Genomic DNA, 22,263 nt, shown 5'->3' with positions numbered 1-22,263 from the left:
TGCTCATAAAGATTATTCACTTACCAAAAAAAGATTGTTAACTTATTTTCTGATAACAGTGGGGGCTCAGAATATTCTGGAAGACCACAGTGTTCCCAATCAAGGGCTAATAGAAGCACCCTGGCCAGATAGCTCAGTTGGTTAGGGTGTCCTCCTAATACGCCAAGGTTGTGGGTTCAATCCCTGGTCAGGGCACATACAAGAATGAACCAATGATGCATAACAAGTGGAACAACAAACTGATGTTTTTCTCTCTCTTCCTCCCTCTCTCTGAAAAAACCATCAACAAATAAATTTTTAAAAAGAGCTAATGGAAGTAATTAACAGGTTTCCTACAGGTAGAATCCCTTGTGTATATTTAAAAAAAAACAACCTATCCCTGGGAACATGGCCTTCCATGAGAACACTGAGCTGCGTGTGGGATGCAGGAAGACACTGCTTAACATCCCATTGCTGGATACTGAGTCATCTACATGCCCCCAAAATACCACTTCCAGTAATTACTCTTCTGTTTTGAGCCCTCTGGTGATATTTTCACTATCAAGAGTTCGTTGGAAGAAGCTGTCATTTCAACTGATTTTTTTTTTTTCCTTCAGTATTCCCAAGAAAAAAGTAACACCTATTGGCATCCCACCGTGCCCCGTCCTCCCTCCTTTCTGAGGCTTTGCCTTTTCAATCCGTGAGCTCTGATGAAGTTCTACAATCTGTTCTCAGCTTTCTTGGCAGGAAAAAAAAATCTTTCCTGAGAAGGAAGGTTTGCCTTTTTAGAACAAACACGTTCTTTCCTGCGTGATCCTTCTGAATGCCTGGCTCTTTGTCAGTTGTCCCTCTGAGGGGAAATTTCCATAGAGGGTAGCCACCAAATTTAAATCAGGCAAAATGGCACATGATTTTAGATTAGGCACCAAATTGTTATGGCTTTGGAATGAGCAGGAAATGTGCTTGCAGCCGGTAGGGAGCAGGGTGGGGGTGAGAAGAGGAAAGAAATCAGATTTGTTGTTGTTAACCCCACCCAAGGATATTTTTTCCGTTGATTTTTAGAGAGAGGAATGGAGGGAGGGAGGGAAAGAGAGGTAGAGGGAGAGGGGGGTTGGGGGACATAGATGTGGAAGACACATCGATTGGTTGACTCCTGCATACGCCCCGATAGGGGCCAGGGATCGAACCTGCAACCCAGGTACATGCCCTTGACCAGGAATCAAACCCGTGACCCTTCGGTGCCCGGGCCGACGCTCTAATCACTGGGCAGCACCGGTCAGGCCTCAGATCACATCTTGATGCAAGTTCCTTGTCTGGTGCACCCATCACTCAGTTAGTAGTGGCTCTTATTGCACGGAGATGGCAAGGACAGGATGGACCATTTGATGCGATTAGCTCCTGTCACTCTCACATCAACCCTGCAAACTAGGCGTTATTACTCCCATTTTCTCTTGGGGAAACCGAGGCTCCAGGAGGTGAGGAGACTATCAGCTTGAGGTGCCACAGCTTGTCAGTGGAAAACCCAGGAAAAACAGGCCAGGTCGGCCTGTTTGCAAGCCCCGAGTCCCCCTCAATCCCTCGTCCCTCTGACCTGTGCTGTCCCGCCACCCCGCGCCCGCAGGAGGTGGGAATCAGAGCCTTGGGTGCTAAACAGCCGGTCCTTTGTCTTAGGAGCGCCCCTTGGCTCTGGTAGCCCCAGAAGCACATCATGTTCAGACTTAGATGTCTGTTGACTCTGGCACTCTTCCCTTTGTGGCCAGGTCCCTAAGCAGATGCAACCTACTCATCAAGAGGAGATCTGGGGCTCCTCCAGGGCCCTGGGTAGCCTGAGGTCAGTGAGCTGCATTGTCTTCCCTCCAAACAGAGGCTCTGAGGATTCTCAAGAGGAATTGAAATAAAACCTCCCAGCACAGTGCCTGGCACGTAGTAAGGTCTCAGCAAATGTGACCCATTATTAATGACAAAGGAATTAGCACAAGCCCGGCTTATTCCTCTGCAGATTCTAACAGAGCGAGGAACGGCTGCACCCGGCCCGGGCAGGCACAGGCGTGGTTGACATCTCTGTTTATCGCAGTGCGGACTTACAGCGTTGATCTTGCCAGATGCGGTTTATTTTCTGTTCATTGATGTCTCCAGAAGCCTCCCTGCTCCCCCAGGCTGATGTCTCTCTGGAGGCTGTGTGCTGAGAGCCATTTAGACATGGTTCGGTGGAGGACATTTCTCCCAGTCCCCGCGCCCCCCCCCCCCCCCCCCCCCCGCTGGCAATTAGGTGTAATCAGAAGCAGGTGAAAATTTCCTTCCGCTGTCCCAGATGCTCTTCTCTTTCCACTTTCTATTTTACGTGGATTCCTTCCCTCTGTGAGGCGTGGTAATGTTCACTGCAGAGAGGGTCTTGCTGTTGTGATTGATCTTTAGCTGAACTTCCCCTGGTGGGGGCGGGGGGAGTGGTACAGACTGAACTATGCCTCCAGCACTGGAAGCCCTCCGTCCAGCCTGGGCCAGGTGTGCCCCACTGTGGTCCTGTCCTCAGGTCTTATGGGGACCTGAGCATTTCCAGCTGTGACATTAGGCATATTTGCAAGGGTCACAATGTGGAAGCTTCCAGAAGTGAATGAAGCACTATGGTTTCGGTTCACCAGCTGCCTCGGACTGGAAGTTGGCTCCTGGTCGTTTCCTGACGCCAGCTTGCCAGCTTCAGGTGCATTAGACTTTACAGCAGCAGACAGGGTGCCCGGTGCCATGCCATCGCCCCCGGCTGATCTCTGTCCTTCTCGAAGGCTCTGTTGAGGCAAATGCTCCCTCATGCTTTTTTCATTTTCTTGTTTTAGGAGTTGGCATCCAACACATAAGCCCTCCAGCTTCAGACAGCGGCCATGCCGCCATCCATCCCTTCGCTGGTCACAGCCTCTGCCTTCCCCATCTCCCTGCCTCCTACCACCTAAAACCAGCAGACCTCCCTTCATCCTCAGTCTCTTTTCTCTCTTCACACCCAGAAGCATGGGTCTCCCCTGGGGAAACCACTTCCCCTGCAACCCTCTTTCTGGGGCTGTTTCTTCCCTGATTCCCCCTCCCCCCACAAAAAAGTTCTCCCTTCTAATCTATATCCGTTTTGCAGCTAGAGTCCTCTTTGCAACCATGTCACTCCCCTGGGGAAAACCCTCCATTGGTTTCCCATTTCTCTTAAGATAATAGCTTGTAATTTTTCATGTGGCTCCAGCCTTTCCCGTCTCTCCAGCCTCATCTCAAACATCTTCCTCTGGCTTCCCGTTCAAGCTGCTCCACCTACGCTGTCACCCCTGCCAAACTCACTCCTGCCACAGGGCTTTTGCACATGCTGTTCCTGCTCCTTGGAATGATACTCCCTCCCCTCTTTGACTACATAATTAACTTCTGCTTATCTTTTAATTCTCATCTCAAGCAGTTCTTCAAAGAACTCTTTCTGACTGCCATGCCTTTCTCAGTCTTTTACAACATGCACCTCTCCCTTGGGGCACTTTCCAGGGTTATAATTTTGCATTTATGTGTCCATTTGGCCGGTATTGTCTACAAGCAGAAAGTTCCATGAGAGCCAGGACTGCCTGTTGTATTCATCAATGAGTTCCCCCGGTTCCTGGCAGTAGTAGGTGCTCCATAGACATATGTCAGATGGATGAATGGACAGATGGGTGGGTGGATGGACCAACAAATGAGTAGGTGGATGGGCAGATGGATAAATGGATGGCTAGAACTTTTGCCAAAGAAATAACATTTGCAGATATATTTTTGAAGTGGAGAGAAGAGAAGCACAGTCAGACTTCAGCTTCAAATCCCATCCTCTCTTTCATTGCGGGCTGAGTCCCATCCATGCTTCCTCTAACGCTGTGGTAGAAAATACTGGCTTTATTAATGTGTGCATTTGTGAATCACATCATGAATCACTACCATGGGTTAGGTGCCGGAGAGCATGCCTTTGCACCCTTGTTCCACGGGAATTCACAGTCTGCTGGGGTCTGCAGACGGGAAGATACATCATTACCTTTCAGTGAAAAGAACTTAGAGCTGGGACTAGGAGCTCTCGCTGTGGTTTTAAAACTAAGCTTTGTGGAGCCGGGGTTTCCCTTGAGTTGGCTCAGGGGCTGCTGGGGTTGGGGTTGGGGTGGGGGTGGGGGGACAGGCTTGGGAAGGGGGCTGAGCAGGCAGGGCTCTGGCTGCCCATCCTCTTTACAACTAGAGAACCCACATTTTTCTGTTTTATGCATTGGGATGCTACAGTAGTTTTTCTCTGCTAAAAGAGGTTAGAAATTGCCATGTTTCCAAAAGCTCAGAGAATGATGAATTCTGCTGAGAAGAGAGAGACAAGTGGGCAGGCTTCTCGGAAGAGGAGGTACTGGAGCAAAGCCTCTCTTTTTAATTTTTTTTAACTTGGCTTTAAATGTTCAGTTGAATTTTTTTTTTTAATAGTAAAAAAGTAGAAATGAGAAAAAACACCCATAATCTCAGAAACCACCTTTCAGTTTTACATTTTTCTACCCTTTTTTTTCCTGCAAAGCTGAAGTCTTCTACATATTAAATTGATACTCTGATTTTTTCACTTAACATTATAACATTTATTAGTTTCCCCCATGTTATTATCATGTTTTCAAAAGTATTTAAAAGTTGAAAATCAGGCAAAAACATGTCCTTCCAATGGCATCTTGGAGCATTTGCCATCCCCTTTCTACTTAAGTGCGGTCATGGACCAGCGGCCGTGGCCTCAGTAGGGAGCTTATTTGACATGTAGTCTCAGGCCCCAGCCTGACTGGCTGCTTCACAATCTGCACTGTAGCCGGATTCCTTGTGGTTCTTGTACATATTAAAGTTTGGGAACAGGCCAGTTGGTTGAGCATCGCCCCGTGCACCAAGAGGTCGCCGGTTCGATTCCCAGTCAGGGCACGTGCTCAGGTTTCGGGCTCGATCCCCAGTAGGGGGCATGCAGGAGGCAGCTGATAGATGTTTCTCATCAGTGTTTCTACCTCCCTCTTCCTTTCTCTCTAAAATCAATAAAAACATATTTAAAGAAAAATTAGAGAACAGTGCTGGTTTCAGACGCCTGCCTGACCCTCTAGGGCCCAGCTTCTGTGAAGTTACATATTTGCCCATAGAAGACAGATAAGTTATAAACAACTTTTTCCAGAAAAGACGAAAATGATTTCTTTCTAGCCAAAAATATAATCCAAAAGGTTATATAATTTATTGCCCTCTCAGCTATTAACCAGTTTCATATCTGATTTTAGAATTCTTTTTTCGTTTTTCTGTGACTACACATATAGTATTCAGATCCTTCTGTGAGCTGGCTTTACCATCCTCCTGATTCCCGCAATAATGGAATTAAATAAGTCTTTAATGTGTATTCACTGTATTTTTGTATGAGAGTTATGTTTTAAATTTTTTTAAATCACACTTTGACAGCCAGGTTTATTGTCACCATTTTTACTAGCTCTGTAGTAGTCTACCTCACAATGGATCGTAACTTACTTATCTATTGCCCTGTGGTTGGATGTTTAGAATATTTCTGCTTCTGCACCAATATAAATAATTCTGCAGTGAACATCTTTGAATAAAACACTTTTTCTGTGTTTTATGTTTCTTACCTTTGGGTAAATTTTTAAGTACAGAATTCATGGATCAAAGGGTAGGAACATTTGTAAGGTGAGCAACATTGGAGTTTGTCAAACGGACAAGAACAGAAGAGCATTCAGGGGGACAAAAAGCCAGGTCTTATGGGAGAGATGACTCTATAATTAGCCAGAATGTCATGAATGCACATCCTGCGAGGGGCTGAAAAGGTGGGAAGGAGACCGGATCGTGCAGAGCCTAGTACCCTGAGTTACAATATATATTCAGTGTAAAGGGAAGCCATCCATGGTGTAAGCTGAGAAGCTACACAATGAGACAGCAGCAGGGAGGCCTCCCCAAGGCTCCCGAAACAGTACTGGTGAGAGAAGACCAGTCCTGAACTGGGGCAGTAACTGGGAGTGGAAATGAGGACAGAGAGAAAAGATGCTTAGAGACAGGTACGACCACCAGCTCATCAGTGGTGGACACAAGACCTGCTTGCCGTGTCTGTCCCTGTGATCCATGCTGCTGTTCCTTCCTCCGGGTTTTCATCCAAGACGTGACTTCCTAGAACAGCAGGATGCTCGGATCTTCGCCCACAGAGGAGTTTACTCAAGTCGTGATGTGCGGGAAGCAGCTCTGCCAAAGCAACTAGCACACGTCCAAGAAGCTGACCGGCATCACTAAAAACAATAAAAGATGAAGCACGCATTCCGGGGAAGTGACGGCGCATTCTTGTGGCGTTTGCCAGACTAAACTATAGCGGAATCTCTCACTGTGTCTGTGTCCACGAAACCATACCTCCAGCGTGGCTTCGCTGGGATGAAGGGGGGCAGGCAATGTCCCTGAGAAGCCAGCACGGCCACCCAAAGGCCTGGCCTTTACATCTGAGCTCACAGCCTGTCTCAGTACTTTGCCGTCAACAAGAAGTTTCTTCAGACCCCATTTCACAGAGGAGGAAACTCAGAGGAGCGTCTTGGTTCCCTAAAGTCACCCGTCATGGCCAGTAATGTCTCATAGTTCATCTGTACAAGACACCACGAGAGATTCTGAATGTGGGAGATGATTCAACACATAGCTTTTTAGGGGCAAGAACCCAAAGGCATGAATGTGACTTTAAACACGGGACTCTCTAATCTGAACCAGGTAGAAAACAGCGGGCTTATGATGACAGACTTTACGGCCCATTTCTGTCCCACCACCTCCCAATCCCAAGTATTCCTCCTTCAGCATTGCCTAGTGTCTGAAAATCATCCTTTGTATTGGCCCCTAAGTGGGTAGGCTAGATAAATAAATTGTGTCTTCACACAGTGCGACACTATCCAGCAATGAAAACAAACAAGCCACAACCCGGTTGAGTCTCCCAAACATAATGTTGAATTCCAGTTATATCGAGGGCACAAGCAGGTGACGCTAATCCAGGCTCTTAGAAGTCAGGGTAGTGTTGCTCTTGGTGGGACAGGTGACTGGAAAGGAAAGTGAAGGGAACTTCTGGGGTGCTGGTCACATTCAATTTCTTGATCTCAGTATGGATTACATAGATGCATTTAGCATTCAGTGTGTGAAAACTCAGTGAGCTGTGCTCTTAGGTTAGGTATACTTTTCTCTATGTAGGTTAGATGTCAATAAAAAGTTTTTTAAAAATTAAAGAGTAGCCAACCATGCATATCCTCAAAAAAAAAAAATCTCCCTGCCAGCAATGGTGATGCTAATCGGAGCACCTCCATTTGTCAGGGGTGAGCTCTGCCAGGTGCTGTGCTGGGGGTCTACCCGCATGATCCCCTTGAAGTCTCTGGGAGATGCTGTTCTGCCTGGTTCGCAGATGAGAAAAATGAGGCTCAGAGAGGTAAAGGACCTGACCCAAGGTCACACAGCAAGTGGGCATGTGTTGCAAAGAGGCCTCATTTCCATTCCCAGAGCGACTGCTGCGTTTTGTAGTCCGTTTTGTTCCCCTCGTCCTCCTGTGGGGGGGAATGCTTTCTGCCCTCGTTCCCTCCAAATGTCAAGCCCAGGCTGGGCGCCATCCTGCCAGCGACACTCCGGCGGGAAGCGCCCTGACTCTCGCTCTGCCTCCCAGGTGGTGTTCGAGGCCCTGCACAGCCTGGAGCCCCGGGGCTACGTCGTGGGCTGGATCATCGCCATCAGCCTGCTGGTGGGGATCCTCATCTTCCTCCTGCTGGCTGTGCTGCTCTGGAAGGTGAGTCTGGCGGCCGCGGGTCCCCGTGCGGTCCCCGCCTGTGGGTGCCCGGCCCTCCTGTCCCACCAGGGTCTGAGCCTCTGGGAAGATGATCCTGTTGGAACTTCCTTCACGGCACAGGGACAGCAGAGGGGGGCCAGCGTCCCCTCAGGCAGTGCGTGGAGCCCCAGCTCCTGAGGCCATTTACAGGAGGATTGGACCACCTTAGAGGAAGAGCAAAGAGCTTCCTCTCCTTTTTTCTTGCCTTCCCACCAGTCCTGACATAGGGTGGTGGGGACCTAACTCAAAACAGGAGCGTGGGGAGCAACAGCTGGGACTCGTGTGGTTTACCGTTTACTTGAAAGAGAAAAGCCAAGCGAAGGGACCGCAGGGCAGCTCATTGTTTCTTTCCCGTGTGGCAGATGAGACAGGTGTCTGCCCGCACGGCCTGGCAGCTGATGGGCCGCGGGTCCCGCGTCCTGCCTGGGGCGCCGCTTCGTAAGTCCTCAGACCCCGTGGGGGTGCGTCGGTAGGTGACCCAGGGCGTAGACTTCCCTGCCTCCTTCACCTGGAGCACCTGCGCATGCCTTGGGTCTTGCCCCTTGTCACTTCCTCAAGAGAAAGGGGTGCCCTCGCCCCTAAGTCTAGGACGGGCTCTTTGCCTCACTCTCAGAGGGCTGGAGTCCTTATACCTCTGTGTTCCTCGGCACTGGCGTCAGTCATGGGACGGAGGCCTGTCTCTGCCACCGGCCAGCAGTGTTCCTGGTGAGTCTGTTCTTGTTTCCATGGTGTCCCCGCCCCTAGAACAGCACCAGGGACCGGAGCTGGGACTTCCTGACACCAGATCCCTGCTTTTCCAGAGTTCCAGGTTTCAGACGCAGGTGGAAACAGCCTCTTACATTATTATGAATTGACGCTTTAAGTTTAAATAATTTACTTCTTTGGGATTTCAAAATAATTTGTATTTACTGTTCAAACATAGTAACATATCAATGAGGGGGAAAAGTTATAAAACGCTCAGGAGTCCACATCCCAGAAATAACCATGGTGAGCATAGAGTTGTCTCTTCTTGACCTTTTTTTCTGCCAAATAGACATAGACCAGGCATTCTCACAGCATTTACTTATTTTTGAGTAGTATGTTACATTTTCCAGTAATATACTTGATCTACTCTCAGGTGTAGGACTCTAAAATAAAAGCATTGGGTTTAATTATTAATCTGAAAAAGTATAATAAATATACTTCTTTCCAAGAAGTCTAGAAACACAGAAAAAAATCGTGTTTTTATTGCACATTTTTCAGATTGAAAGTTGGACTGATTGCTTTAAATTTAGAGATACTTCGCCTGAAAAGGTGTCTGGAAGTTAAAGGAAAGTATATTGAGCCCTGGCCAGGCAGCTCAGTTGGTTAGAGCGTCATCCCGATACACCAAGGTGCGAGTTCAATCCACGGTCAGGGCACATACAAGAAACAACCAACGAATATATAAATAAGTGGAGCAACAAATCGATGTTTCTCTCTCTCCCTCCTCGCTCTAAAAATCAAATTTCAAAATAAAAATGTAAAAAAGAAAGAAAAGAAAAGTATATTGAGCACATTACTTGAAAATAAGTTTATCGTATTTTCCATGCTTGTCAGACACCCTGGGTACCATTTCGCAGCCTGTTTTCCCCCAAACACAGTATTGCAATCATCTTTCCATGCGGTTAACAACCCGTTTCCAGCACTGCCTTAAGGCTACAGAGATCTGCAGATTATTCATCCCAGGCTCTGATGTTGGAATTTAGGTGGCCCCTGGGTTTACACTTCTTTCAACAGTGCCGCAGTGAATAACCCTGGGAGCCAAATATTTGCACAAATCCTTCATTATGTGCTTAAGATGAAATCCTAGAAATGGAATTACAGTGTCAAAAGAAATGCATATGTTAAGCCTTTTATTACACATTGCCAGTTGCCCTCTAGCAAGGTTACACCCATTCACCCTCCCACCAGCCGTGTATCCAAAGTGCCCAATTTCCTGTATATTTGCCAGGAGTGGATATCACCTTTTTTTTTTTTTTTTCCCAATCTGCCAATTTGTTGTTTGTTTAATCAGTGTGGCCAGTGAGATTCTTAATTCTCCCGTTTTCTCCAACTCCTTCCTGCTGAGACAGCCTCTGGTCTGTGGGTGGGGAACAAAGCCGGCTCAGTGTTTGAGATCTGAAAAGACAGTAAGGGCTTTGGGGGTGTGTGTGTGTTCCCTCTTCCTTCCTTCCTTCTGCCTTTGCCTGGGCTCTTGAGATGAGAGGAAATGCCATCCTCCATGATTGGGTGAGTGGGAGGAGACAGAGACACGGTGGGGAGTGTGGTGGCCACGCTCCACTTGCTGTCGTGGCATGGATGCCCTCCTTCTGGCCACCCACTCCACTCTGCCACTCGGGTGTCCCATCTCCCGAGCACATGCTTTCACCCACCATCTGCTTAGCTTTGCTTTGGTTGTGTTGATTAAACACTGGTTGCAGGAGGTGGCTGTCGTGGGGCAGCTTGTGGGGTGTGTCAGGGGAAGGCAGTCAATGACTCTCAGTGCGATCACCTTCCTCGGCTGTGACGGGGCCTCCTGGCCAGGAGAAAGGGGAAGCGTGGGGGTCTGTAAGCAGATTGGGGGCGTAGCCACGTCTGTTTCAAAAGGGAGATCTGGGACAGGATAGGGATGAGGGCCATCTCCATGGGTGGAGAGGAGGGGACCTAGTTAGAAGAGGCAGGATTTGTTGACCGGTTGGACTTGGGAGGTCAGGAAGGAAAAAGCATCAGCCTCTTGTTTTCAGATTAGACGATGAATGGTTTCCCTTAACCAGGGCGAGGAAGCAGGGCTGCAAGTCGTTTCGGAAGAGGAGGAGTTCAGCATTGGGCTTTCCGAGTGTGGTTACCTCCAGCAGACTAGACTAGACCTGGCTCACTCCCAGTTGCCCTCGCCTGGCAGAGGGAAGGTCAACAGAAGGGCATCCCTGTCACCTCACCAGCCTGGGCAGTTTCCTCTTCAGTTTCTAGGGCTGAACATACTTATCTCAGGCATCACAGAGGCCATTGTTTCCAGTTGTCAAAAATAAATAAATAAAACCAGGTATCAATCCGTAGCCACTAAACCCAGAGCGAGAATTCTAAGGATGCAAGGTACTCATAGATACCAAAGGAAACGGGTGTGTTCAGACCCGGAAAGTGCCCACCAACCAGAGCAGGCGTTCTCCCGCCTCCCCTCATTCCCACTGCCCCACTCCGCCCTCACCCCTCCTCCTGTATGGGCCTGCATCGCCTTCCCCATGGCCGACCAGCTTCCTCCAGCTTCCCAACGTGTGGGAGAAAACACTTGCTCCAGCACGTCTGCTTCCCAGATCTACAAGTCTGGGGGAGAGGATCTGATTGGCTTCACTCAAGTCCCTAGTAGGTGGCAGGCTCTGGACAAAGGGACAGAAGTAAACAACACAGCCCTCACTCCCTCTTGACGACCTATGGGAAAAGCAGTTAAGTGACCAGAGATGTGGCAAAGCCATGTAGACCCTGAGAGGTGAGCAGGACTTGGCAGATGAAGGAGCCCGTGCCACCAGCTCCTGGCCCTTCCTGATGTCACTGTGGTACTACTAACACACTAACCATCCACTGTTTATCAAAAATAGAAGCCCCTTATGGGGTTAACAAAAGCCTTTTTCCTGCTGAGAGGAACTCCAGGCTCCCCGCCTTGCCCCCTGCCTCCTCTCCCTCTGACTCTGGGCAGACCCCGGAGTCTTCCAGAAGGCCTGCCCCTGGCATCTCAGCCGCTCTCTCATGCTTGGCGGCAGCAGGCCCTGGCCCGAGTGCAAAATCCACAGCGAGGGCCTTGAGCTAACCAGACCCTTGTACAAATGCTGAAATGGATCCCAGTGAGCTTGTGCAGAGCTGGGATCTTCGCAGACACTGGGAGCCATGATTTAAACTTCTTGCGAGAGGATTACAGTAGCCTGCCAAACCACCATGCGGGAAGAAAACTTTGAAATATGACACGCTTTTAAGGGAGAACAGTCCCAATGAGTCCCCTCTCCTTTCCCTTCTCACCCGACCAGGCCTGAAGCGGCCTGAAGCGGCCTGGGCCCGGCGCCTCTTCAGGACCATTGTAAAGGCTTGTTTATAGGCGAAAGTTTCGTTGTTCACTGGTACAGTAGGGATAAGAACTTTGTCTATGGCTTGCACCTTTAAGAAGTGCTTTCAACTCATGAAGCCAGCCTTTGAGTCAAGTGGTAAAAAGATGAAGATGCTGGGATGTCTTTCATTAGAAGAAAAAGCCTCATTTGAGGCCCCTGGCAGCTGTCTCCCTCCCCCCTCCCTTGTGCAGTTTGCCAAGACACACAGGCCACCACTCAGCGAAGGAGAAAAACCCTGCACTCTCCCCGACTGAGTCTCTCCCCTCTCCTCTTTGCCCGGTGCAAGCTGAGGTGGCCTGGAGCTGAGGGCCACCAGGCCCCGCTCGCCCCGCTCTTCCACCCGTTGAGAAGAGCAGGCTGTGGAGTGTGAGGGCCGCAGTCAGAAAAAGGCCTGCCTCAAACTTGACCTCAGCTGGAGCCATTCCAACAGCCTGCTGCTTTCGAGCTGGCTTTGGGCTCCTGGTTTTTATTTGAGAGCATGATTGCTGACCTCCAGCAGAAACACTTAGAAAAATAAATCTGCGAAATGGCTCTGAGAATGTGTAAGGTTTGGCAGCCCCTCGGGGGTCACTGGGGTCATCACCTTTCTTCCAGCCAGGCTGGGGAAGTCATCCTTGCTTCTCTAAAGGAAAAAAAAAAAATGCACAGACACATCCACTTGTGTGTGTACACTTGTGCACACACACAAACACCCATCACACTGTCTCAATTAAAACCATGTGCCAGAGACATTTGGTGGGGGCTTATTTATGTTTGAAAGTAAATATTGGGCTGATGATGCAGGGCTGACATCTTGAGACAGAGACATGCTATGTAAATAGTCAAGAAACTGAAGAGACTGATAAACATGAGGCCCTGAGTTCATCCAAAGAAGGAGTGTGTCTGAGGTCCTTGAAATAGCTGTCCAGGCGGCAACCCAAAGGCCAGGGAAGGAGGGGGTGGGGATCACACCAGAGACCAGATGCCGTGTATTCCAGGCCCGTTGTCTCTCACCCTGAAATGGGCTGGGAAGGAAGAGGTTGGTGCTGCAGGTTGCAGACCCCAGAGCTCAGTCAAGCCTTATTTCCCCCTAGGCCTCGTGCCTCCCTAATTAGGGCTGAATCTGTTGTTTCCCTAGACGTTTTCTGGCAGCTTTTTTGATACAAGTTTATTGGAAAATGGTCTGAGTCTATCTAGAGGTTCAGGGAGCTGCTTTGGGGGCTGCGGGACCCTCCCAGACAAAAGGCCAGAAAGCACAGTGCTCCCTCGGCTTTCAGCTGAGCAACACTTGGCTTGAGTCTCTCCTCCTCTAGGGTTTCCATGAGTGTTTCCTCTGCTACAGACAGAACAGCTATAAACAGAACCTTGACTCCACTGGAGTAGAATTGAGTGTGGGGCCGCTGAGGGTCCAGCTTATACTCAGCACTAATCATTTCCCAGCATGCTCAGCATGAGCTCAGCTAGCAGCAAAAACATGGGTTTGCCCAGCACTTCTCAAAGGTCCACCCAATGTAGCCATGAGCACTGACGAGTGTGAGCGTGTCTGCCCACCTGCTGCAAGAGACTTTTTTTGAAGTCTTGATTTACCTTCATTTTTAAGAATTTTCTAATTCCTTATAATATATGTATACTTTAATAGAAAAGTTGAAAAGTCAGTTTTCCAAAAAGTTTCAAAAACTAAGAAAAATCGACACTATGCCCGTCCCTTCTTAGTCTGAGTCCTGGGTACACAGCTGTGTGCCCCACAGGCTGCAGTCCCAAGTTGGTTTGGGGGCCAACATAAAAAGCCGTCGTGTTTCATGGCTGGAAGGGGTCTGAGAATGCCATCCATCTCTTGGGCAGAGACAAAGACCCTGGGCTTCAGAGCCAGAAAATGACTTACCCTGTGGCCCAGGGGTAGTTGATTGGAGCACGAGCGGTTCTCAGGACCCTGGGCTCCACGTGCCATATCACTTACCTGTACAACTCCTCCGAGTAGGGTCTGGGGCACTGGGCAGGCCCAGTGTGACACAGTTGTTTGGAGGACCATTGCTTTGGTAAACTCAGAGCCGGAGCTTTGGGTTCTATATCAAAAGCCCAAAACAGGATCTAAGGTGATAGTCTCATGTTCTGAAATAGAATTAGTTTGATCATGTAAAAAGCTAAGTTAGTTTGACAGAGACCCCACTAGACGACAGAGCACCTTTGTGCAAAGTAGTAAACAGCGCCCCTTCCTCCAGAAACTTGACTTCATCTTTCAGAAATTCAGACTCTACTGATTTCCTTAGAAAAAGACTCTCTACTGACATCTGCTGGGAAATAGTTGATCTCTCTCTCTTTCTCTCTCTCTCTTTCTCCCTCTCTCTCTCCCCCCCTCCTCCTCCCTTCCCCCTTCCATTCTCTCTAAAAATCAATGGGAAAAATATCCTCAAGTGAGGATTAACAAAAAGAAAGAATGCAGTGTTTCCCAAACTTACTTGGCCATGAGACCTATTTTCCTCCCAAACACCTTGGACTAACTCTCTGTAACTGGTGTTCCCCAGCACGCAGTTTGGGCAACACTCCTCCAGGAGCACTTTCCTAGACACAGTCCTAGGATAGCGTTTGGAGCCGCGGCTGCGCTCGGTGCTCTTTCTGAGCAGTGGAAGCGGAGGGCCCCCCCCCCAGCGCCGAGTCCAGGCCGCGCTCCCGGCCGGGGCCGCCGCAGCCAAAGCGGCCTGTCGCCCGCGCGTCTAACCCGGCTTCTCTGCCTGCCTTTCAGATGGGCTTCTTCCGCCGGAGGTACAAAGAAATCATTGAAGCCGAGAAGAGCCGGAAAGAGAACGAAGACAGTTGGGACTGGGTCCAGAAAAACCAGTGACCTGCCCCCCCAGTCGCCTGACCCACTCATTTCGCCTGTTGTCCTTGACCTTGTATCTTCCATATTTGGAAGAAAGAATGTTCTCCAGATTTTTCGGAGGCCCCACTGATGCTGTTCTCGTCTTCATTCTGTGCAGCCCAGGTGCCAACCTGGGGCAGCCACTCCGGCCAGGTCACATGACTGGAGGCCACCACTGCCCTTTAAAGATGAACTCTGAACTTTGGAAAGCAAGCTACAGAGCCGAGCAATATTTATGGATGCAACGTGCGCGGTCAACCCTCAGGGGAAAACTGTTACCTAAAAGTATTTTTATAAATATAAGCCTTTTATACTGATCATGTCTTTATATTTGTATCGATGTTTTATTATTTCTATTAAATAGTTATATAATTCACTCAAGCACTGATATCTGGCCCAGAAACACACGTGCATTCATACAAATTTTAAAGGATACAGATCTTGCTGTTCTTTGGAACTTGCTGTTAAAAAAGACTTGCAGATCAAATAATCGGAAGAACCTCGTGTCACGAATCCACCGAGCCTGCAGTGCCGCCTATAAACTGTGGCCGCAGTAGGACCCCCAAGACGTTGCACAACTCTATTGCCTGGAGTCAAGTTTGGAGTTAATATGCTAAAGAACTATAAGTGCTTTTTCATATGTACCTTTCATCGGAAGACCCCCAACAGGAACTTGGATGGAAAACCTGATTCCTAGCAACAAGTCTGCTCTGCATCACCTCTATAGAGCAGACATCTCACCCTCCTTCCAATTGGATTAATAGAAGAATTGGAGCAACGCCAATCTGTCATCTGGTAAACCTCAGACTGGCATCTCATCCTGGTGTGTGGAGTCTACACACCACAAGGACTAAATCAGTGCCCACCGAGCAGAGACTTGTGTCTGGACGCTGTGATGTGTTGCATTTATGCGGTCCTTTGAGTTCAGAGGTCTCTGTTTCCCCATCACGTTTGTTGTCCCAGTGAATGGTGATTGCAGATTCCTTCCAAGAGATGATCATTCAGCCTGTTATTATTTTTTAAAATAGTGTCTTTGGTGGAGTTCCCAAGAAGCAGACCCCAAGACAAGGATTTGCATGCAAGTAACTTAAGGAAGTGCTCCCGGGGGACCAGTATGAAAGTGAGAGGAGCAGGGCAGGGAAGGGGAGGAAGCCGGGGAAGGGTGCCATTTCAGGGAAAAGTCCAGTGGAGGGTAGCTTCAGCCTGATCCTGCAGAGGAGCTCTGGAGGGTAAGTTGCATCTCAGGGTTGTCCCAACCTGAGGCAAGGGAGCTGAGCCTTCATATTCTTGCATCCAGGGGAGATGTAAACTTTCTGCTCTCAGTTCCTACTGGCATAATCGCTCCAGTAGCTCAGGAGTAGTCCACTAAAGAAGAGCTGCGGGTGCACCCCAACCTGGGGAGGCACAGAAACGGTGCAGAGGGATCTGGGCATAGCCCCGGCCTCCCCCCCTCCCCCCTTCATGGTTGAATGCTGAGCTACGGCCTTCAGTGTCCAAGCTTCCTATCTGAGTGCCTACTGTGGGATGCGCCATGCTGCCCATTTGGGGTGCATTGTGATTTTCTGAAAGGGCAATGAGACGATGGCTGTCGCATCCTCAGCACTGCACCTGGTCCCCTAGTGAACACTCAGTAACTTAGCAGCTATGGCTACTGCTACCACTGCTGAATAACATCTGATAAGAGAGAAAACGTGGCTGAGAGCAGGGCCTGACAGAGTGTCCTTCATGGCTCGTTAGAGCCTGCCCAAGCCCCAATCCATACAGTGGGCATCAAATAGGAATGAAACAGAACAAGATGAAGGATCTTTAGTGTGGGACCTTGCCTACTGGGAGCTAACATGGTGGGGCTCTGGGAACGTTGTTGGAAAGACACAGCCCCAGGGGAGAAAGGTTTTCTATACACTTGGCTGATACTTGCAAACATATGGGAAGTTTTGGCAAAATCCTGATGGTGCCGGGCAGCTGCAAACCTGGCATGGAACACGTGTGTCTTTTCGCTGCTTCTTACGTGTTGACCCCAATGTGAGAAGATTATGAAGGTGCCATGGTGACCGTGGGAACAGACAACAAAAGCCAGAGGGTCAGTGGGATGTGTGAACAAAGCTGATCTTAGAGTGAAGTCAGGGGTGTTGCGTCTAACGTTGGAGGCACAGAGGTAACTGCGGGGCAGATGGAGTCAGAGGAACCGGTTCTTGCTCAGAATTTGCCTATGAGTTTAACCAAAAGTAACAAAAGCAGTCCTTCGTGGGTTATAGTCACTCATTTAAAAGATATTTATGGGACCCCTGCTGTGCGCCAAGCACTGTGCTAGGTCCTGGAGGTTCCCCAGAGAACACCACAGGCACGTTTTGCCTGGGGGGAGACAGACCTTCCTGCAGTGGAGTGGAGCGTGTGGAGTTTTTTATGAAACCCCATTCGCAGCTTTCCTTTGATGGGCTTTTGGGCTGGTCCATCAGGGGCTTGGCCAGATGCTTTTATAGCCACTCACCAGCCTCCTGCAAGGGGCGCAGGCGCATTGGTGACCACATTGGTGACCATGTGGAAGGGTGACAGCCGACAGTTCTGCCAGCCAGGGGAAAAAGCCTCTCTCCAGCAAGGGTGGGCTCCTGTGCGCGGTGTCAGAGCTGGATCCATTTGCTCCTGGATGGTAGAACCACGTGAGCGGTCACATCCCTGGGAGGTCACTAGAACTTCGTAAGGCAGTTTTAAGAAAATCATAGTTGGCATCAGCAGGAGCAAATCCTGGCAGCCAGGGCAGGAACCTGTTTGGGAGGAATGGGCCTCGGCTTGTCTGGTCACACTGAGGAGCGGGTGGGGCAGCGACAGAGAAAGGAGTCCACACGGTTGGCACTCCCAGCTCCACCCGGGCAGAAGCCCTCGCCAGGCTCTCAGGGGAAGCAGACTGGGAGAGTTGTCATGTCTGTTACACTTCTCCAGAATATTCTCTCACAGTTCCACAGCGCATTTTAATTTCTACCCTTCCCTAGCACGTTTCTTTAGGTTCACTGTGGGATCTTATAAGAAAGAGATTTTGAACCCGTGTGCCACAAGAATTTTTAAAACATGCAATACCTATTTAGACAGGGGCACTGACCTCTTTTCTCTTAGACTGTCAAATTTAAAAAATGACAACAGCCAAAACAGCAATAGCTGTCCAGTGCAAATGAATCAAAACTATACCTATTTTTTGGTCAGATCAGCAAAAAATATAATATGTTTTTTGGTGTGCTGCAGAATTTTAGTAATTGGTTTATGTGTGCCATGAGATGAAAATTGCTGTTCTAACCAACTATCAGAAGGATTGAGATGCTTTTTAAATATGAAAAGGGCTTTGTGGAAATTGAGTAAAAGCATGACCTCTTTTGCAAAAACCATTTGCTGAGGCTCAGTTTACCTGGGACTCATGCGTTCGGAACATCCTCAGAGTGAGCCCTGGACCTGCCTCAAAGAAGAGGCTGTGAAGTTTAGGAGCAAGGAGGCCCTAGAAGAAGTGAGTGGGTCCATCGGCTGCTTGGTGACTGACAGGCACGTACCTGGAATTAACCACTGAGGCTCTCCCAGTCAGTCCTTCAGGAGAGTTCCACCAGCGTCACCAGGAGTATTCTGAAGTCTGGTAAATTTGTTGCAGAAAATCCAACAGGAAGTCCTTCCCCACCAAGTCATGGCTAGCCTGCAGTCCTTGAGCCAAAGGCAAAGAGGTTAACACAAAAAACCTGCAGGCCTCCTGGGATTTGTGGGGCCTGTGTTCAGTACGGAGCATAGTGGGTCCCTCAAGTGAAATGTGTGTCGTGTGCTGCCAGTTCATCCCTAGCAGAGCAATGTTTTAAAAGGTTATTCTATTATTTGGGGGAAGGCATTATGCCCAGTGAATGCAGTTACCCATAGGATACATATGAAACATACCTGGTGAAAGCTACCTACACCCGGTTCAAACTGCCCAGAACTTACAGGACCTGTGAAGGGTTAGAATTTGGGGGAAATGACCCTTTCGCAGACAAAATGCAGAAAACGAGTGTCATTTTGGAAATGCTGCAATCCGCAGGGTTCTAGTCAATGTTCTGTTCTGCGATACGGAGCAGTAACGTACACAGTGGAGACTAGTTTCTGAAACAACGAATGGCTGAAGGGAGGACCCTCTGGAAAGTCGTCTGATTTTCAGCACGTCGTGGGCATAATGAACGGATTTCCCACGCGGCGCAGTGCTAGCACAATGGTCTGGATTTCAGTCTTCGTTAAGGTTTGGGTTTTTTTATTCTGAAGTGCACGGTGTGACTGGCAGAGTGAGTGTCCAAGCTTTCCGAGTGATTAGTTGCATGGCAGGCACCCATGTACCTTCACTTCCAGAACTCGACTGATGCATCCGTGTATATTGCCATTGAGGAGTTTGGGAGGGAGGGGTGTGCCTCCCCCCGAAAGCCACATGCATGTAAAGCCTATGCAGTCACTTCTACTTCACTTGCACTGTTTGGGAAATGCAGGTTTACAGAAATACATGTTTGGAATAAAGGAAAAATGGCTGCAAATGGTTCAGGAGTTCGGTCTGAAATTTCTGTGCTAATGAAGAGCTGGAACCTTTTGTAAGGATGTTAAAGATGCGGGGGGTGTGAAAGTCCAGCTCGTTGCTCGTGAACAACTCACTAAAGGGGGCTGAACTAACTGGTCCTGATCCTTGGCCTCCACTCAGTGGCCGCCACCTTCTCTGGGCACCACCTGCCTGCCCAGGGCCACACCTGAGACCCTGATCTTAAGGCAAATGTGCCCAAATTAAATAGAATACATTCCTCCTTGTTAGTACACTGCTTCCACATCGATCCACCAGTCAGTCACTAAGCATTTTCCCAGTAGCTTTTTGGTCTCATTCTTACACATTTACAACATTGTGTTCTTAATTAATGATTTTATTAAAATTTCTTTTCCTCCCCTGTGGTTAAAATTCACACACATACACACCACACAGTGTAGAGGGGTGTGAAAAGATACACACCAAGGGGTTAAAAATGGCTGTCTTTAGTAAGTAGGATTGTCAGTGTTTCTGCTTTGCTTTTTGTTTTATTTTGTTTTTACTAGCCTGAATGCCCCCGTGCATGCAGTTTTCTACAATGCAGTTAGTTTTCTACAATGAGCCTCTATTTCTTTTATAACGGTGAAGCACATGCAAATTATTTTTAAGTAAAGATACATCCGGGAGGAGTACGAATGACTAAGCCAAAAAAGATTACGAACTGTAGGTCTGGAAGGGAAGAGATTTTTTTGCAGCAAAGAGCATTGATGAGCCTGACACTTAGGACAATGGTCCAGCAAATAATTTCAGGCATTTTAATTCCGGATGCTTCCTGGCTTAACAAGACCTGCCACCATTACTAGTGCTAATTAAATACGCTTCTCTAAGGTTGCCCAACCTGTTTTCCCTAAGCCCGAAGAGGCCTTGACAAACTCAGAGGAACTGAAAGATACAAAATTAACAGGAAGAAAAATCACGTTAGGAAAGTCTGCCTCCATTCAATTAGAGTTTTTCAGTCCAGCAGATTACCTCTGGTCCTTAAAGTCCATCTATTCACCAGGTTACTGTGCTTAGTAATAAAATTAATGTAAGTGCTTACTTAGATCTCTGTCTACACCACCAACCCGATTGGCCGCTGTCCCTCAGCAAAGCCATCGGTCCCTGAGATCGTGTTGGTTCATTCCATGTACACATCCAACTAAAGTGTGTATAACAAGGTATCACCAGCTCTGGGCGGAAGTCTGAGGCTGTGCCATGTGGGGCTGCTGCCAAACCTCCACTTTCCCTCGAAGTCTAGTCTACATCATTTTATATTTTATTTGATATGATTTTTCTGTAATTGAAAAAATCCCAAAGAGAGCTTCCATGATCCCATTCCTGGCTGTGGGACAGTCAAGCCTCATTCTCTAGGCCTCTGCATGTATTCTGTGCTTAAACCAGCCAAAATGTGCTCAGGTTTGTTGCCGCTGAGAATCCTATCTCATCTATACTAGTATCACGATGACTGCAAACAACAGACGTTCAAGGAGATGGGATCGGGACGTGTTGTCCCATCTGGTGAAGCCTGAAGGCAACGAGGACCTGTGAGGGGGTGAGAGGGTGATGCCCCAGCAGCTGGAGGCAGGTTCTCAAAGCACGCGTGCCCTAGAATGAAGGCGAGCTTCGGGGCGGGACTGCAGCCCCAGGGAAGGCATGAGGAAAGACTGGAGTCAGCTGGTCCCTTCGCACGGCCCTGGACAGCTTTATGAACCGGGACGAGCAGCTCAGATTCTACAGTCTCGGTTCAAGGCAAGGTCAGGAAACAAGGGACTTTCTGTGATGAGGCTAAAAGAATTTTCATCTCATGCTGCCACGGAACTGAGGTTGCCAAGAGTCAGCCTCGAGATCCTGTGGGTTGTCAGATTGTCAAGTCCATTAAATTCGCGCATTATCAGGTCCCTATGTGAAATGCAGGGCGCGAGTGAGGCATAGAGGAGGAAATGAGTGGGCCCAAGAATGCAATGGGGACATGTGGGAGGGTGCCACGAGCCTCCTTTGCTTCTGTCTAATGAGGCTCTTGCTGCCCCACTTGAAGACCCAGAAGATGGAGAAACCTGTTTTCTATATGCCCCACACCCCTCGCCCCTTCAAGGCCTTCAGATCTACAGGAAAAGACAGACCCACTTGGGAGTGAGTCCCATCGCCAGACCATAGAAGAGGAGCCTTACACACATCACCATTAGAAAAGGCCGCAGCGAGGAAGGACCAGTGCCCACTCAGTGTCGGTGGGCACGGAGGCAGCCCAGCCCTACAGGTAGGAGCAGGTAGGAAGGCTCTGGGGGAGGCTGTTTTGGCCAACAAATCAATACTGATCATGAGCACCTGGCATGTTAGGACAGACGGGAGGAAGATGCATACAACCTGAGCTGAGTTTGGGGATGAATCAGTGAGAAAACCAAGTAAAAGGGAGAAAAAGACAATTATTAATTCCAAGGAAAACAGAAATTGAACAGCAAATGGAAACAGATGCATCTGGCCTTGAGCTCCCGCCTCCAATTTGCAAGGTGGCTGAAGAAACTCCTGGTGGTCCAGCTCTCGCTGTAAAGCACCCTAGGTCAGCTCCTGAGTTTCTTGTGAGTTTGGGTGTGGGAGTGCGTCTACGCGGGGAGGGCTCAGGGCCTTCCAGGGTAACACCCCAGCCCTCAGCGAACTGCAACAGGGCTGCGTAGCTAGGGTTACTAACAATAACCATACATATAATCATGCAAATAACCCTGCAAAGGTGTGATAAGGGCATGAAATGGAAGGGTTTGCCTGTTCTGGGAGATCAGGGAGCAGATGCTTGAGAAGGAGAAATAACTAGGCACGAAAGGAGGGGAAAGCATTCCAGGCAGAGGGAACAGCATGTGCAAAGACCTCGTGGCCGGCGGGAGCCTAGATTGTTCAAGGAACTGAGAAAAGCCCAGTGGCCAGAGTGCATGAGCCAAGAGGTACCGGGGGTAAGCTGGGGCATGACAAGAAGAACCTGGAACTCCTCTAGCAGGTGACTGGAGCGACAGTAGCCCTT

At 48.9% G+C, this 22,263-nt stretch overlaps 1 protein-coding gene across 1 annotated transcript in view; it reads left to right on the top strand.

Moving 5' to 3' along the window:
* The window catches only part of ITGA9 (integrin subunit alpha 9), a 227,934-nt gene extending 212,193 nt beyond the window's left edge, over positions 1–15,741 (top strand). The window contains exons 27-28 of the mRNA XM_087824862.1: positions 7,631–7,750; positions 14,600–15,741. Of these exons, the coding sequence (XP_087680988.1) occupies positions 7,631–7,750; positions 14,600–14,698 (219 nt within the window). The 3' untranslated portion in view covers positions 14,699–15,741. The remainder of the gene's footprint in view (positions 1–7,630; positions 7,751–14,599) is intronic.
* The last annotated feature ends 6,522 nt before the right edge of the window (positions 15,742–22,263 follow it).

The sequence above is a fragment of the Miniopterus natalensis genome, chromosome 15 (genome assembly GCF_054644295.1).
Source record: "Miniopterus natalensis isolate mMinNat1 chromosome 15, mMinNat1.hap1, whole genome shotgun sequence".
In the NCBI taxonomy this organism is placed as follows: domain Eukaryota; kingdom Metazoa; phylum Chordata; class Mammalia; order Chiroptera; family Miniopteridae; genus Miniopterus; species Miniopterus natalensis.
This window is presented reverse-complemented; position numbering and strand designations above follow the sequence as displayed.